Raw genomic sequence first — 17,404 nt, 5'->3', positions numbered from 1 at the left:
ATGGACTGGCAGATTTGCTTTCAAACCTATTACCAGCTGAAACGTGTGCTAAAAGAACTTTTCCCCCAAGTGGCATCGTGGCTCCCTGGTGACTGGCTGTGCTAACAGGATGAAATAAACTCACCAGAGCAGAGCTGGTCCTTATGGCTCAGGCACATGGGCAGACTGGGATGCAGGAAGGTGGGAGCTGGATCAGATCAAGGGTCTGAGCTGCTCTTTCCAACATCAGCAGCATCCCTGGCTGCCTGAGGAAGGGGACAGGCTGAACGCGTAATCCTGTCACAATCCTCTTAATTTTGCATGATGAATAGCTCAGGGTGTTTCCTGAAGTGGATATCATTCTTGTCCCTTAAATAATTTCCAGTGAATTTTCTCAGTCAAGGTCTTGCCCAGGCCCTCCAGGAGCCACTGGCACCCACACAGGCTGGGCAGGGATTCCCACGAGTCTGCTGCCTGCTGCGTGACGAGCAAATCCTGTTAATCCAGGAGAGGTTTGTTGCCTTTTCCTTCTTGTACAAGTGATCACAGCTCACCCTCTGAGTGCCACTGATCATGCTGCTGACACAAGTTGGTAATTGCTGGCTGTGTGCAGCTGCTTGGTGGCAAAGGGAGGTAACAGAGTTTAGCCTTGGGCTAAGCAGTGAATAGGCTCAATTAGTTTAAATTTGCTCTGGGCTAAGAACTTGTACCCAGATAACCACCACAAGTCAGCTAAAATACTAAGCTGGGCGTCTAGAACCTAAAATATGTATATAAATACACATGGCAGCCTCATATTCTGTCTCCTTATTTCCTCATAATACTGGTTTCCACTTATAAATACTAGTCCTTACCAGACCTGTCTGACAGCAAGGTTAATTTAAGCCTTGGATAAACACCATGCTCAAGTTTTGTTCAGCAAAAATGTTCTTGCTTTTCCCCACAGAAAGAAGGAAAACTGTTGTTTAAATCGTAACATATGTTGTCTACATTGTTCTTGCATTAGTCATGTGAAAGGCATCTCCCATCTAAAACTTCACACAATTCAGCATGACAGTTTGGTGGGTGGGTAGAGTATTTATTACTGCTGAGATCCAGGATATAGCTATCCTTTGAATATATGCCTGCTCCCTATATATAATTTATATAAATTGGCTGTGGCACTGCCTAGAAATTCCTGGCTCTATTTCTTTTAAATGAGTAGTAGGGTCAGGGGTCAAGTATGTTTTTTGCCAGATGTGTGAGGGACTTTGGGCGTTAAATAAAAATGTGTTTGTATTTACAGCTGCTCCGAGGCTTCAGATGTTGATCATTCTTTCTCTACCTCTTTTCTGGCTTTTTTGGACTAAATGGCTCTCTACCAATGGCCTGTGGAAGGCTTGGCCTCACACTGGCCCACCCCATTGCTCCTCGAGTCCTGAATATGTGAAGCATGCTTGGTGTTCTTTTCCTGAAATAAACTGTCAGTCACAATCACAGAATGACAGAAAAAAGGAATTACAGAATCATAGAATCACAGAATCACAGAATGGTTTGGGATGGAAGAGACTTTAAAGTGCATCTCATTCCACCCCCTGCCATGGGCAGGGACACCTCCCACTGTCCCAGGCTGCTCCCAGCCCCATCCAGCCTGGCCTGGGACACTGCCAGGGATCCAGGGGCAGCCACAGCTGCTCTGGGCACCCTGGGCCAGGGCCTGCCCACCCTCCCAGACAGCAATTCCTAATTCCCAATGGGCCAAAATCTGTCCCTGCCCTCTGGCAGTGGGAGCCATTGCCTGGGTGCTGTCCCTGCCTGCCTTGTCCCCAGGGGCTGTGCAGCTCTCCTGGAGCCCCTGCAGGCCCTGGCAGGGGCTCTGAGGTGTCCCTGGAGCTTCTCTGGTGCAGCTGAGCAGCCCCAGCTGTGCCAGGCTGGCTCCAGAGCAGAGGGGCTCCAGCCCTGGCAGCAGCTCCGTGGCCTCCTCTGCACTGGCTGCAGCAGCTCCAGCTCCTTGTGCTGATATTTGGGGCTAATGACAACATCACATGAGGTGCCCCATCAAGGGGAAATATTAACCATCCAAAGGCTTCCTTTTCCTTGCCATATCCAGATGCCAACTGCCTGCCTGTATTTCAGGATAAAATACATTTAAATGCCTTGCCCATTGTGCTCGCTGTGCCATGCACCACAGCTCAGCATCCTTCTCCCTTGGTGCAGCCTTGCTGCAGTGGCTTCGCTCCCAGTTCTCATCTTTTGTTTATCCTTTCACTGAAATTTGACTGCAGTGGGGTGTTCAGAGCTGAAGAGACAGTAATTGCCATGGCAAGACTATCAGGAGGTCTTTAAATTGCAAACACCATGTTTTCATCCTGTGGAAAAGCACGCCGGTTTTATGGTCCCACTTTAATGCTTTTAAATGCCATTTTCCCCACAAAAACTGCTGAGTGACATCTCTGTATGAGACATAAAGGAGGAATGAAGCCCCCATCTAATTTCTCTAACTTCAGTAAAAATGATTAGGGAGGAAGTTGTTGCTCATTTGAAAACAGGCAGTTTAAAGACTTCACAACTGCAATTTCAAGGAACTTGTTCCTGACTTTTTTAGATGTTTAGAGCTCACCAGTGAGATTCTGGTAACAGCAAAGTGATATGAATGAAATTTAGTTTTAATTTTGCTCCGTGTCTTTTTATCTTGCCCCTGTTTACTTTGAGATACTGATGTTCAACCTAATATATTTAGACTCCCTGAGCAAATTTAATCACTTCCAGGCTCCCCATCTCCTGATCTCAGATAGGCACTATGTATTTTCTCATATCTCTGTTCATTTACTTCTACATTTATGCAAGATCAGTATCTGTAGGTCTGTAGAAATGCTGACTTTCTAAATATAGGCCTCAAATTTTTTAAATTTTTTTTTTAGTCTGCTGTAAGGACTAAATCACCACTCTGGAAGAATGACTGAAAGTTTCTCAGTGTCTCAGTAACAGAACTATTTACCTAGAAAAAGGCTGGTTTCCCTCCTTTTTTATGTGGTGGTTTTTGTGTTTGTTTGCTTGTTTGCTTTTGGATGTTTTGGATGCCTTTTTCTCCATGGAACAAGGAAGTATAGGAAATCTGGACTTAGCTCCCTCATCTGCCTGAGTAGATTTGGACCCAGGTGATAAGCAGTCTGTCTAAAGTAATTAATTTCAGATTCTTGATTATCTCAGTTGCCATCAACCAAGGGGAGCCAGGAAGAGTCTAATTATGGATAAACCAGACTTTTCTGTGTTGTGGGAGCAAAGACAAAAGTAAATACCAAGGTTATGGAGCCAAACTTCTTCTTTGCCTTAACAAGGCCTTTCTCTCAATTTACCAACTGCTCTGACATTGTCCAGCAGAGTTTTAAATAGCCCAGCTGCCCCAGTGACTCCTTTTGGGTGGCTCTCCCAAAAGAGAAAGTACCTTATTCCCTTTTTGAGTTGGACTCAAGTCAAAACAGTTTATATACCCTTGGTTTTCCTTTCCTTTCCCTGAAGGAATTACCTTTTCCAGGAGCAGTGTCTTGACTCAGATGTTAAATGCCCAGGCCTTGAACTCACAGCACACAGCCATTCCAGAGGTCTGGTTCTCCAATTCATGGACATGATTCCAAGCCTTTGGGGCACTTGTAGACCATAAATATTTTTTTAAAAAACCTAAAGAACTGTCTTTTTTTATCCCTTTGTAAGGATTTACTCAGCTATCAGACCTGAGAAGGGCTTTTCTAAGCCTTCCCTCTCAGCTCTGGACTGGTGCCTCATAAACTGTGCTGATCCTCAGGGCAGATTTGTTGAAGAGTTTCTGCTTTAAATAAAAAGTGAGAGGGCGAGAAATAGATGTGTGAAACTGCCCAAGGAGAGGAGAGTCCATCACACTCTCTGTTTTGCTGGTGGCTCAGTACAGGGGCAGTCAATTCCAACTCCTGCACATCCTTCTGCATGCATGGATCAACTCTACAACTCAGACTGGGCTCAAGTGGGAGTGCAATCTGCAGACTTGCAGCATGCCAGCAACTGTGCCATGGCTGATGACTCCTTCAGATTGTCCAAATCTAGCCTCAGCACCTTGGGAGATCCCAGCACTGACACAAGGAGCCCCCTCTCATGTGCCTTGCACCTTCCTCTCTCTCCAAGGCCAGGTTTTTCACCCAAAGGTGTTGTCACAAAGATAAGGATTTCACCCTGTGAGGAATATGAGGCCCTGGCACAGAGGAGCTGTGGCTGCCTCACCCCTGGAAGTGCCAAAGGCCAGGCTGGACGGGGCCTGGAGCAGCCTTGGATGGTGGAAGGGGTCCCTGCCCATGGCAGGGGTGGAATGGGACGAGTTTTAATCTCCCATCCATCCCAAACCATTCCATGATTCTGTGAAAGGTGTGCTACAGGTGTTACATCTTTACCAAGAGATACTGCCAAGGTATCACAGTCCAGAAGTGACATGAAGCAGAATAAGACATGTAAGGAATTCAAATTGCAGACCCAGAGAGAACACAAAGACTTTGGTGTTGACCTTCTGCATTCATTCCTTTCCAATCTTGTGAATTGCAGAACCTTTCAGAAGGAGCCCAAAAGGACAGATGTAGCCTTAGAATTATAATTTCCGTAAAAGCTTCTCTTTTCTACAGGCCTCTTTTGCTCCTCTTGGGGACAAATTATCCTGCATCCTTTTTAAAAGCTTTTGCTTCAAGTATCCCTCTATAAAATACGAAATTTCCTTCAATCACAAGAACATAATCTGAGAAATTGTTCCATCTCCAGTCTGAGTTGTTAAGTATTTTTGCACAGGAGTAGTTCATCTGTAAGATGTGAGGGCTGGAGGAGTGGGGTGTGTCTGAGGGTAATTTATGGGTGGTTTTGACCCGAGTCAAATCCTGAACTCTGAACAAGTTGCAGAGACAACAGAGGAGAGGAGGCGCAGGGCACTCACTTTCTAAAACTATCCCAAGTGTTAATCTTCTGCTTTCTCAAGACTGTGAGAGGTTTTTTTGCATTGCCCGTCTGCCCTGATGAGAAATGTTGTGGTGTGAACCAACATGAGCCTAAAGGAGAGATACACAAAATGGATCTATTTTTATTCTGCCACTGGTTTGCTGAATGACCTTGCGTAAATCGCATCCCTGTACCTCATTTTCAATTATGTAAATTAGGGATAAAAATTATTCACCTTCCTAGAGTGTTTTGAGATGTACTGGTGCACTGCTAGATGCTATGATTTTAACACCTCACAATTAATGCTCCATTTCTAGAGGTTTGAAGCTGCTATCAAAACTCCCACCACTTTCTGGTGATGCCTCACTAGGTGGGGTTTAGGGATGAATGCTCACCTCACCAGGCAGGGGATAAGAAATGTCAGAGGATGCAAGGCTGTCTGTGCTATGGTCGTTACTTCATGTGTCAGAAAACGTGAAAATTTTTAAAAAATAAATGAATAAAAAATGCAGTTAGGGGGCTGAGCAGTGCTGGTTGGTGGCTGTGAATGGCTTGGCAGCAGCAATTCTTCACTGGCCCTTGAGCAGTCAATGTCCCTAGCAGGAGGGATTTTTTACTCCTGTGGAAACATAAGCAGCAGTAATGACTACTATTATCCTTGATCAGACATCAGCTGCTTCCAAAACCAAACCAGAAGAGATATTGCTACAGAAAGTTAAGGGATAGAGAAGGTAGTCAATGAATATGGCTGGAAAAAGTGGAGACTTCCATGGATGTGTGTGTATCCGAGCATGGATGTGGCTCTGAGAGCAGATTTGATCCCACCAGGACTTTATTTGCCAGGAATAGTTAATATTCCCTAAAGCAAGGTGAGGGACCAGGTGCCTGCTGAGCAGGGAACCCACCACACTTGTTCCACCCCATTTTTTCCTCCCACCCTGCCATGTTTCTGCAGGTGTCAGAATGCTTTAATATTCTAGGGGTGAGTGCAGGAAAGTCGTGGCTGTTCCTGAGAGAGGCAAGAGAAGCTTCTGGTGCTGCAGGCTGGGGTTTTAGCTAAATGAAGCAATAATGTCATTATCTGTGTTTCATCTGTGCCTCTACAGTCAGGCTCAATTGTGCTAATCACTGCAGAAATGGGTGACAAGGAGTTTACAATCCAACCTGTCCAATGTCAGGAAAGCACAGACTGCCAGCATCACCTGGGGAAAAGGAAAGCAGGTCCTGTCAGGGCCTTTCAGGTGGTCCCTGCCCAGAATCCCCCAGTAGCCAGCTTGGATCCTTTTAGGAAAGAGGATAAATGAGATAAATAACTGTTCTTTTGGATAAGGACATTTGGGGAACAGAATACATTTTCCCTAGATCACACTAAATTATACAGAGTCAAGCAAGCAAAGTGATTCTTTTTTCCCCAAAGCTCTTCTCTTCCTCTAATTACATTTGAAATGTTTTGCATGCTATTGAAAATGTCACTTCCAGCTGCAGACCATTAAGGAGCCTATGTGGCACTGCCATGGGTTTTATTAAGGCAGGTTTGTTGCTGGGGATTTCAATGGCAGCAAAACGAGGCCTGGGGTGAAATACCTTTTGTTACAAGTGTTGAACACTTGTTTTGGTGGTAGGGGACCTTTCACAAAGGCACAGTGCTCGCCAAATTATTTTAAAGACCAAGGGATGAATAATGGGGCAGGAACTACTCAGATGTGTGCTATTTCTTCCCTTCTGCCCCAAAGCATTAATGGAGGCAAATGTAGTGGTCCTGGTTTGTACTGAGCTCACAGCAGAAATTTGTGCAGCTGATGTTTTCCTGAGCACTTGTTTTCCTGGTACTGCTGCCTGAGGTGCCAACAGGACACAGGCAGGTCTGCTCTGTTTTTTCTGCAATCATCCCAAACTGAGCGATGGAGCAGCTCTGGCTCTGTGGATCAGAGTCAGGGACAGTGTCCAGGGAAAAGGCTGATGGGCCATTGCTGCAGAGATCCTTCAGTTTCTCCCTGCAGCCAGGCTGTGTGGGCAGTGGTCAGGATTTGGGAAATCCTTTCACACTCCTATATTCACATCACCTTTCTGGCTCCTCTTCCTCTTCTGCTTATGCTGCTCTATAATCCAGCTTGGGCTGTGGATTTGGTGACTCTGGGGTACGAGTTTCCTTTCCTATCATTGCTGTAGAGTCTCTGAGCCCATTGCAAAAGTCACAGAGGAACACAAGGGGTAAACGGAATAATAGCCTGAAACCAGGATTTCATGACCTGGAAAGCAGTTCTGCAAACATGACTTGTTCTCCTTCTGCTGACGTGATGCCCAGCACACAGAGCCAGCCCAGCAGTTGGGGAGTCTCAGATTTAGACTCTGTGCATCACTGGCCTTTCCATTTTCTTCTCCATACCAATGCAAAGAGCAGTTTTATAAATACCTTCCCAGTCTGAAACAAAAGAAAAAACAATATTTTTTTCTAGTTGAGCAGGGTGCATTTTTCAGACACGAACCAACCTTTCCATTTCCACACCAGCTTTTAAATGGTGTTTAATGGCAATGAAACCCTTGATGTGACACCACTCCTGGCACAATGGGACATGGACAGGGTGGGGAGATATGCTGCTATGGAGGTATCCAGTACAGCTTTCACCTGGGGTGAGCTATTTCTTCTAAAAATGAAAAGTATTTAGGGATCCAAACACAGGTCTCATAATCTAATTTAAGTCACTAACAATCAAGAATGAAAATGAGAGAAGGCAATTTTTAGTGAGAGAGAAGAGAAATGTTTCTTTCTTTAAAGCAGACAGGAGGATGTTTAGGGGAAGTTGTACCATTTTTCTAGGACTGTCTATCCAGTTCCTTAATTTATGTACCCCCGTGCAGTAAGGGACACCCTGTTGGCATTTGCTTTTCAGTGCTGATCCCTGACAGAGCTCAGCACTTGCTCTTTAAATAGCCCAGAGCTGATAAGAGCATTTTTGTGGGGAGGAGCTGCCTTTGTCCTCAGCTCCCACATCTGCAGCAAAGTCAGGTCAGTCCCGTCTCTGCCTCTGATATAAGAGCAGGAATTTGCTGCAGCTTCTTGGGGAGTGTGGCTGCTGGCACCAGGCTGGAGGAGAGGGAGGAGGGCACGAGCATCTCACCCAGTCTCCTTTCTGGCACTGCTGCTTAGCCCTGATCCTGACCCCACCGTCCTGTTTGCTGCTGGCAGCCAGGCTGAGATCAACAATTTATTCCATCCTGGTCTGCAGGCGCTGACACCTCTCACTGCAGAAGGAAGGCATGTTTTCCTTCTTTCATGCTGTACTGTTGTCACCATGTAAAGTTTTGATGGGAGCAGAGCAGCCTCCTGAATATCCTGCAGAGAGGTTCACTGAACTTAAATGGATAAGATCCTACCAAAAGATTAACAGCTGACACTGCCAACATGTGTAGAATAAATTTCCAAAACAGCCCCAAAGAGCAAGTTGCTCCAGTTAAATCACAGTGGGAACCCTGGAAAACTTCACAGAATTGTAGAATCACAGAATGGTTTCTGTTGAAAGAGAGCTTAAAGACAATTGTGTTCCAACTACTGCCATGGGCAGGGACACCTTCCACTGTCCCAGGTGGCTCCAAGCCCCATCCAGCCTGGCCTTGGACATTCCAGGAATCCAGGGGAAGCCACAGCTGCTCTGGACAACCTGTAAAATTAAAGCAGATGGAACTAAACTCTTCTCACCAGTGTCCAGTGACAGCACAAGAAGGAATGGCCTCAAACTGAAATAGAGGAAATTCCATTTAAAATAAGAAAAGAAAGATTTTTTTTAATCTGCATGAGTAATCAGACTCTGGCACAGGCCAGCCAGAGAGGCTGTGGAATCTCCATCCCTGGAGATATTAAAAACCTGGCCACACCTGGCCCTGAGGAACCTGCTTTAGCTGAGTTTGCCCTAAGCAAGATGTTCTACAGATGAACCCTCCAGGCACTGGAATGACTTTGCAGTTCTGTGCCCCTGAAATTTAAGGGGTGAATGGTGGTGTTGGCTAAGGTCTGTGCTGCATAGCACCCAGTTTAATTTCCTAGCTTGGAGAAGGTTCAGGAAGCAAAGCGCAGAACAGCAATGGCTGTGAGGCTGGTAAAGAACTGCCAGCACATGGTGTGGAGGCTCACAGTCCACAGGAGAGAGGCAGCTTGTTGACACAACTCAAAAATGTGCCATCATTTTCTATTCAGGGATAATGAAGATTAATTTTTGCAAATGTAGGGAACACGGCAGTGAATTCCTGGAAGAGCAAGAGCTGTTTAATCTCTCCAGGATGTACATAATAAGTGAGCAGATATGTCTCATCATGAACATAACATTTTTTGTCTGACTAATAGCAGGACTTGAAAGTAGAACTGTCAGAACCTCCTGTCCCCACTGAGGTCAACAAGTGTTCCTGTGATTTTAACAAAGAAATCAGGAAAACATTCTCAAATGCTGTTTTCTTTGTCTTCAAGTTGCTTTTCCAATGGGGAAAAAACAAACTGAACAAATGAAGTAGCAAGCTAAAAGGGTACTGTAGCTCCTCAGAAGGCCCCAGGGGAAATGTAAAGTGATTTGGTCATCCATGCTGGAGCATCCATCACTTTACTCCATCCTGTTTTCACATCCAGTCCCAGCACTCATTAATTTGCCCTCGCTCCTTGGCAAGGATGGGATGGTTCCTTGCATGTGCTGGCTGGCAGGGTTGAAGGAGGAAATTGTGCTTTACATTCTGACTTCAAATCCAAAGATGAGAGAGCCCGAACCTTAGTGCTTATAAAAAAGATGGGGACAAATGTTTTAGAAGGGCCTGCTGCAACAGGGCAGTGGGGGTGGTTGAAAACTAGAAGAGAGTCAATTTAGATTAGATTAAAAAAAAAAAAAAAAATTCACAATGAGGATGGGGAGGCTTTGGCACAGATTGCCCAGAAAAGCTGTGGCTACCCCATGCCTGGAAGTGCCCAAGGCCAGGCTGGATGGGGCTTGGAGCACCCTGGGATAGTGGAAAGTGTCCCTGTCCATGGCAGGAGAGCTGACCTTCAAAGCTCCCTTCCATTCCTTGATTCCATGATTTATAGCAACAATCAAGGAAAGGCACCTCCCCTCCTATGTGCAAACATTCAGAGCTTTATTATTTCTGCTGTTTCACCAGGCATTGCCCCAGGATGGCACCTGGAATACATCGATGTGACGGACTCTGCCATGGACAAGACGTTCCGGTTCCAGTGCGATCGCTGGCTGGCGAAGGGTGAGGATGATGGGCAGCTCATCAGGGAGCTGGCCTGTGCCAACAATGACATCCTGGAACTGAAGGAACGGACTGGTGAGTTTGGAGGGCTCTTGTGCCACTTCCTGAGGGATCTCAGAGGTTGTGGGACCACATCTCCTGCAAGCTGGAGGCTCCCATGCAGGCTTTGGGGGTTATTTCATGTACACTTCAGTTCAATAGTGCAGTTCTGGGATAAGAAAGAAATGAAACAGGATTTAGGAGGAAGAAAAAGTTCTCATTCTGTGTTGAAAGCAAAGAGGGGCCCATCTGCAGTGGTTCAGTCCATCAGTGAGCCATCAGAACTCATGGATATGATCTCATTAGAAGTAATGTGCTTGAGCTTTGAGGTGGAAAATAAGTTCAGTCCTTAAAGCTTGGTAAGTAACATTGCTCCAGCTTCCTCCTTAACTGGTTCTGGGCTATGAGCTTAAGTGTCCCAGCTGAATATCACAGCTGAGCTTAACAGCCCATGGCCCTGGATCTGCTCTGGGTAATCCCACTGGGGCCAAGGCAATTACACTGCTGTCTGATGTGGGGGTGACTCAGCCAACAAGAGTTACTTAACCACACTGAGGGTATGCAGAGTCCATCTCAAGAACTACTGCACCAGTGCTCTTCTTCAGGAGAATCCTGGGGAGACAATAATCACATTACTGACAGGAGAATCCTGGGGAGACAATAATCACATTACTGACAGGGGAATCCTGGGGATACAATCCTCACCGTGATTGTGCTCTGCCCCTGAAAAAAATCAGCCTTGTGAGGGCCATTCTGGGTACTTACAGGCCACCACAGCATCTGAGCACATCCTGCTGGGTGCATGGACACCCTCACTCTGATAGGAACAGTGGCACAAATTTAAGGGAAAAAAAAAGAAAGAAAGAAAAGAAAATATGGAGGATTCAGGCTGTGTTTCAGATGAAATGCTCAGCACAGCATGGAGCTGGACACACATTGTTCAAGAGGGACCTCAATCATCCTTGTGGGTCCCTCCAACACAGAATATTCTATGATTCTAAGAATAACTCCATCTATTCTTGCTACCCAATTGAACGGGATTCGTATTTTTCATGTATTCTATCCCAAACCACTTAGAAGTCAAAAGTCCCACAGATTTCAGTGTGTTTCCACCCTTATTTTGCAAATGCTTGCTGTCTTGTGGGCTGTAATAAATATTAGGAAAGGGGTTTTTAAGCAAAGTGGCAGCCAAATGAAGAGATCTTGCAGGCCATCTGCTCTCCCTTTTCTGCTTAACGTGTGTGTTAATTATGCTTTAAAGCCTATGAGATTCTCACAGTAACCAGCGACAGGGAGGATGCAGATACGAAGGAAAACATCTGGATCATCCTGGAAGGGAAGATGGGCCGCTCCAAGGAATTCCTCATGGAAAACTCTTCCAAGAAAAGGAGGTTTGAAAGGTAGTAAGCAGGATGGTGGGCCAGAGGATCTCCCCACCCACTGTGTGTCCTCCACAAATGCCACCTCTTCTTGCCATAGGGAGCTGTGTTTGTGCCATGCTGCTTCCGAAAAGCTTGATGGCTTCCTACTTGGATAACAGAGAAGATAGAAAATGAGTTTCTGGTGGGCAGCCACAGAGTAGGTTTTAGGACAGCAAGAAAAAGGCATTTGGCAAAGGGAAATGTAGATGTTGCATGTGTGTCTGTGTGTGTGTGTGTCCTTTTGTGTCTGTACATACAAAGAGGCTCCTGGCGAGCCCCCAGGGAGGCTGAGTGGATTTTGAGCTGGGAGGAGCAGGAGGAAGCTGGAGGTGGTTTTAGTTCCTTTTGCAGCATCTCTCTGGGAGTGGGAATCAGAGAGAAAGTAATAACAGTTGGAGGCTAGATGTTGTCAGAGCTGCTCAGATCGGGCTTTGCAGACGGATCCGGGGGTGAGGCTGCCGGATCACTGTGGTGTGAGGAAAGGCAGGATCAGCCTCCTGCTGGAGGCACATCCATGGAACAGGGGGCATATTCCCTCTCCCACGTGGGACCAAAGGGCTCCAGGTGTGAGCAGGGTTTTCTGCTTGTTTGAGGACAGGGAACACCCTCTGGAGATGGGGACCTCACCAAAGTCACGGGCACTGCTGATGTTCTGCTGCTTTGCAGGGAGGAAAAGTGATGGATGACCAAATCACTTTTTCTGGTAAAGGAAGGTGCAATTCTGGCTCATGTGGAACACAATATGACTGACTGAGACACCACATGAAATATGAAAGATCAGGAGGAGCTTCTTGAGCTGATGGTGCCCGTGGAGGAGTTAGACACCCCTCTTCACTAGGCACAGTCTGTCCTTGGAGGGACCAAGGGCCAGCCCAAGGAAATAAACCCAACAGAAACTCCAGGAACACAACAGGAATCCAGCCAACTCTTTGTCAGAAACCTATCAGGCCTGCCCATGACAGGGGTTTTGAATTAGGTGATCTTTAGGGTCCTTTCCAGCCCAAACCATTCTGAGATTCTGTGATTTAATTGTTCCTCTGAGCTATTTCCAACTCGAGCTTCAGGAAGGGTGGCTCAACTGGCAAATTTAAAACAGCTATGGTGGGTAGATGTGTAACAGATACAGTATCTGTCAAGAATGAATGAATAAGTGCTGGAGGGGAAATTAGTCATTCTTTAGCTTTATCTATAATGAGGCAAATTGATTTTGTATGTGGAACAGCTCAAGTTTATCCTAGAAAGTCCTAGTGGCAACAATTTAAAGTGTCACCCCTAATCAGAGAAAATACTAAATTTAAATATGGAAATTATACTTTGTGTTGAATGATTGTAGGTTAAATCAAATGACTGTAAATGAAGGCTTATCCTCTATCTTCCATAGCCATGTGCAAATTACTTAATGTCCATATGAGGCAAGTCACTGGCAGCCTCCAGGATGCTGAAACTGCTCCCTGTCTCCTGCAGGGGAGCGACTGACACGTTCCAGTTTTCTTCGAAGAACCTTGGTGATATTGCAGCCATCTGTGTTGGTCACTGCCCAAAGGATGGGAAGAAGTCATCTGCAAAAGCTGATGTCTTCTGGCATGTCCAGGAGATCATTGTGACAGAGATGGAGCTTTGCAACAAGTAAGTGCCTTCCCACCTGCAAGGAGCTGCCCTGGGAGGACACAGGGCAGCTCAGCAGCTCTGCACACATCCTCCTGAAGCATTTCAGGCTTAGGAAATAACAGAAAGTCTTGTTTTCTGTTGTGTAGTTTGGTGTGTCAGGGCCAGAACGTCCTTGTCTGCACAATTTCTGTGTTGTTAGAGAGGGTGTTTGCATGTGCAGGTAACTTCATAAACAAGTTGGCTGAGATGAGTCTCACAGCCAGGATGAATTGATGTCTCACATTATGAAAAATAACCAGAATGGCTAAAATTCAATTGTAGGATACTCTGCCCAGACTGGTCTTTAAGTAAGCCTTGTGAAAGATTTCCTGGAAACGAGAGTAATACAAAGGCTGAGCCTCTGATTCTGACCAGTTTGGATGAGAGATCCTCCTGGTCTGGTCCAAAAGGCCACACATCACTGGAAAGGTTGCAGTCCTGCAGCTCAGCCATGCCTGAAGAGCCCTGAGCAGGGTCAGGTCATGCACGCTTTGACCTGAGTCTCATCTATGGGAGGGGAGCAGATTCCACAGGAGCAGAGGAGATCACCCATCTGCAGAACAAACTGCACTCCAGTAAAACAGTCCACGACATTAATTGTGGATTTCTTCTCTTCTCCATGATATTTCCATTGCTGCTGAAGAATTTAACTACGAGGAGTTTGTTCCAGCTGAGACAATTGAGTGTTTAAGAAGAAATCCTTGAAGTGGTGAGGTTTTTTTTTAGAAGCTAAGAGTCTCTCCTAGCAAATTAATCAGCCAACTGAAGAGCCTTAATAATATTTGCTGAATGAAAACTCAGTCAATTGCATACTAAAACATGTTCTTTTCTCCCGGTGGGGAAAAGCCTGGAACCCTCTGAGTCCAGCTGTGCAATCAGATCCATGCACTGAACTCACTGGGAGCATGCTGAAACTGCTGGGACAGTGTGCTGTGAGGGGGCCACAGGTTTTCTCATAAAATCTCACATTTTAGAGATTGTTTTAAATTAGAGAGGGCAGCCATGAGGTGTGGGTAAAGCCTGCAGTCTGTCCTTGCACTGGAGCAGGGCTCCAGCTCTGCAGAGGCAGAACTTTGCAGTGGTGTTTGCAGTGCACACAAGCAACTGGAGAGCTTGCACCATGAGAACAAGTTCTCACTTCAGGAATAACCCATCCCAGATATCAAAAAACCTACCCAGACAAGCCAAAGACCAAGTTTAAAGAGTTAACAGATTGTTGCAGCAATAGTTTTGAATTATACTGGGATTTTTCCTTTCTTAGTATGTAAAAAGATACTGTTTAAAGATTTTCCTTGCACATTCCAGGGCTACAAATGTAAGTTTTTTTTCTTTTTGCCCCTTGTGAAGATTGGCATGCACCATTTCACTTCCAGACCATGAGATATTACACAGCTGAGGAAATTCATCTGCAGCACTGGGAATCCTCTCCATCATACTCTCATGAAGTTTTTCTGCCCCTGAGCCTAAAATTTTGTTCCTCCTGGAATCTACAGAAATTCCATCACGCTCTTCATGCAGTTTTTCAGTCCCACAGCCTAATTTTTTTTCCCCCTGGAATTTCTCATCTACAAAGCTTCTTCCCAGGGAATAAGCGCTTCACTTTGTCTGCAGAAAATGCCAAGAGTATAGGAAGTGCTTAAGCAACACCATACAGCTGGATTCACAGGGACCCTTCCTCCAGGTGTTTATTTTACACACGCACTGCAATCCAACCACACTCCATTCAGGAGGACCTGCTGCAGTTCAGTGAAGGTGGGGAAGGGGAGAAGCTCATTTGGAACTGATCTGCATCACTGGAAGTGAAATACAGCATTAAAAGCAGAGTGCTCCAGCCCCTGGCTGAGTGCCAGCTACGAGGAAATTCACGGATGTGCTCGGTGCTCCCTGCACATCACCAGACACAGCACTGTTGGCTTGTGGTACCTCTCATTCCCCTTTTCCCACTTTTTCTGTTCCCTGCTAAGGATGACACAGGTAATCTAGAAAGGGCAGGGGAGATTTAAACCTCCTCCATCTTTCCTGTTGCTTTTATTTATGCCCTTTTCCTGCTTTAGCTCTGGTCTGACTGCTTGTCACTGCCTTGGTGGGTCTGGAACTGGTCATGCCATTGCACAGGCTGAAGAGGTGACAAGATCCACAGAGATCATTCCCACATGCAGTGTGTCCGCAGCTGTGTGGGGAGAGGTCAGATTTTTCCAGCTGCAAAGTTCCATTGTGGCTCTCTTTCTAGAGAAATATTCAAGTTCTGGTACATGGAGGGGAAAATGCTGAAACAGCATTAATATTGGGCAATTTAGTAGAATTCACACTCCCTAACTTTCTGGCTCCATTTTTGTACCAACAACGTGGTACAGGTGGACAGGGCCTGTCCCTGTGCTGGCACTGTTGGGGCAGCTCCAGTGCTGGGGACAGCTCTGGGCCCTCAGCACAAGAGAGACACCGAGGGGCTGGAGCGTGTCCAGGGCAGGGAACGGAGCTGGGAAGGGGCTGGAGCCCCAGGAGAGGCTGAGGGAGCTGGGCAGGGGCTGAGCCTGGAGCAAAGGAGGCTCAGGGGGCCCTTGTGGCTCTGCACAGCTCCTGACAGGAGGGGACAGCCGGGGGGGTCGGGCTGCGCTCCAGGGAACAGGGACAGGAGCAGAGGGAACAGCCTCAAAACATGCCAGGGGAAGGATAGATTGGATATTATGGAAAATTTCTTCATGCAAGGAGCTGTCCAGCCCTGGCACAGCTGCCCAGGGCAGTGATGGAGCCGCCATTCCTGGAGGAATTCAAAAGCCGTGTGGATGTGGCACTTTGGGAACACGGGGCAGTGCTGGGGTGGGGTAGCACTTTGACTCAATGATCCTAGAAGGCTTTTCCAACACAAACAATCCCACAATTCCCTCACGTTTGCCCCACAAAGTGGCCATCCGTGCCATTAACCTGCCTGTCTCTCCCTGTGTCAGGTACTTCTTCAGGTGCAACGCGAAGATCCCTCTGCGCTACAAGCGGCGAGACTACAAAGTCTTCGAGTGTGCCAAGGTCACCGAGAGCTTTGCCAGCAAAGCCCGGAGCCTGGTGCCAGTGAAATACGAGACCATCGTGGTCACGGGCTTCGAGAAGGGCGCGGGCACCGACGCCAACGTGTTCATCACCATCTTCGGCCTGAACGGCGACTCGGGGCGGCGCGCGCTCCGGCAGAAGTTCAGGAACCTCTTTGAGCGAGGCAAAACCAGCAGGTTTTACCTGGAAACGCTGGACATGGGGGAGCTGAAGAAGGTCAAGATTGAGCACGACAACAGCGGGCTGGCTCCGGGCTGGCTGGTGGAGAGGGTGGAGATCACCAACTCGGCCACTGGCGTCACCACCATATTTCCCTGTGGGAAGTGGCTGGATGAAAACCGAGGGGATGGGTTAATCTGTAGGGATCTTTTTCCTAGCTACTGAGGAGGGTTTTGGTCCCTTCAGTATGCATTTTTTTTTTCTCATTATACTGTTTTATATTGCCTTTTACTTTTTAATACGCTGCCTTTTGTATTGAGAGATTTTTAGTAGCAAGACGTTCTTCCTGGGTTAACATTTTGTAAAAGCAATGTTGCTTTTTTTTTTTAAAGTGCACATAAAACTGTTAATTAAATAAATGCATTTATTGGTTATTTATGATTAAAAGCTACAACCAGCAGAGATATAAACTTTTCTTTACCAGCTCAGATGTTTCTGCTTTCAGTGCTATGTCTTTACAGAGCTGAGAATACCCACTGACCTACTCCACTGATAGGCTCCACTTTTAGATAAGCATAGAGGTTAATTGAGACATTTTTAATTAAGAAAATTGAGCTTGGAGATCCCAGTTTTTTCCCACTTCTGGCAACTGCAAGCTCTGCACGTCCATACACACATATGGACATCTCCAAGGGCACCACATCAAAACACAGCAGGCACAGTGGGATGTTCCATGGGGAGTTTGGGGAGCATCTGCATCCACCCAGCCAGGTCTCAAGCAGTGGGATCTGGGTGATGTTTTCTGCCCTGTGAGCTTTTTTCCCCCCAGGGCAGACTTTGCTCCCTGGCTGAATTCCTACAACTCTGCCAAGAGCTGAGATCTATGGTTACAGCTGCCAGTGCAAAAGACCTTCCAGATAATCAATTCCACAGCAAGGAAGCTGTGCTAACTATATTCA

The 17,404-nt window shown here is 46.5% G+C and overlaps 1 protein-coding gene across 1 annotated transcript in view; it reads left to right on the top strand.

Annotated features, from left to right (window-relative positions):
- Window positions 1–16,670, top strand: part of LOXHD1 (lipoxygenase homology PLAT domains 1) — a 152,712-nt gene extending 136,042 nt beyond the window's left edge. Inside the window, exons 38-41 of the mRNA XM_054283407.1 lie at window positions 10,042–10,212; window positions 11,438–11,576; window positions 13,062–13,223; window positions 16,190–16,670. Of these exons, the coding sequence (XP_054139382.1) occupies window positions 10,042–10,212; window positions 11,438–11,576; window positions 13,062–13,223; window positions 16,190–16,670 (953 nt within the window). The remainder of the gene's footprint in view (window positions 1–10,041; window positions 10,213–11,437; window positions 11,577–13,061; window positions 13,224–16,189) is intronic.
- Window positions 16,671–17,404: the final 734 nt, after the last annotated feature.

The sequence above is a fragment of the Melozone crissalis genome, unplaced genomic scaffold (assembly GCF_028551555.1).
Source record: "Melozone crissalis strain CALT ecotype California unplaced genomic scaffold, PUWL_Pcris_2 ptg000036l_1, whole genome shotgun sequence".
Taxonomy (NCBI): Eukaryota; Metazoa; Chordata; class Aves; order Passeriformes; family Passerellidae; genus Melozone; species Melozone crissalis.
Note: the sequence above shows the minus strand (reverse complement) of the source record. Positions and strands in the feature narration are given on the sequence as shown.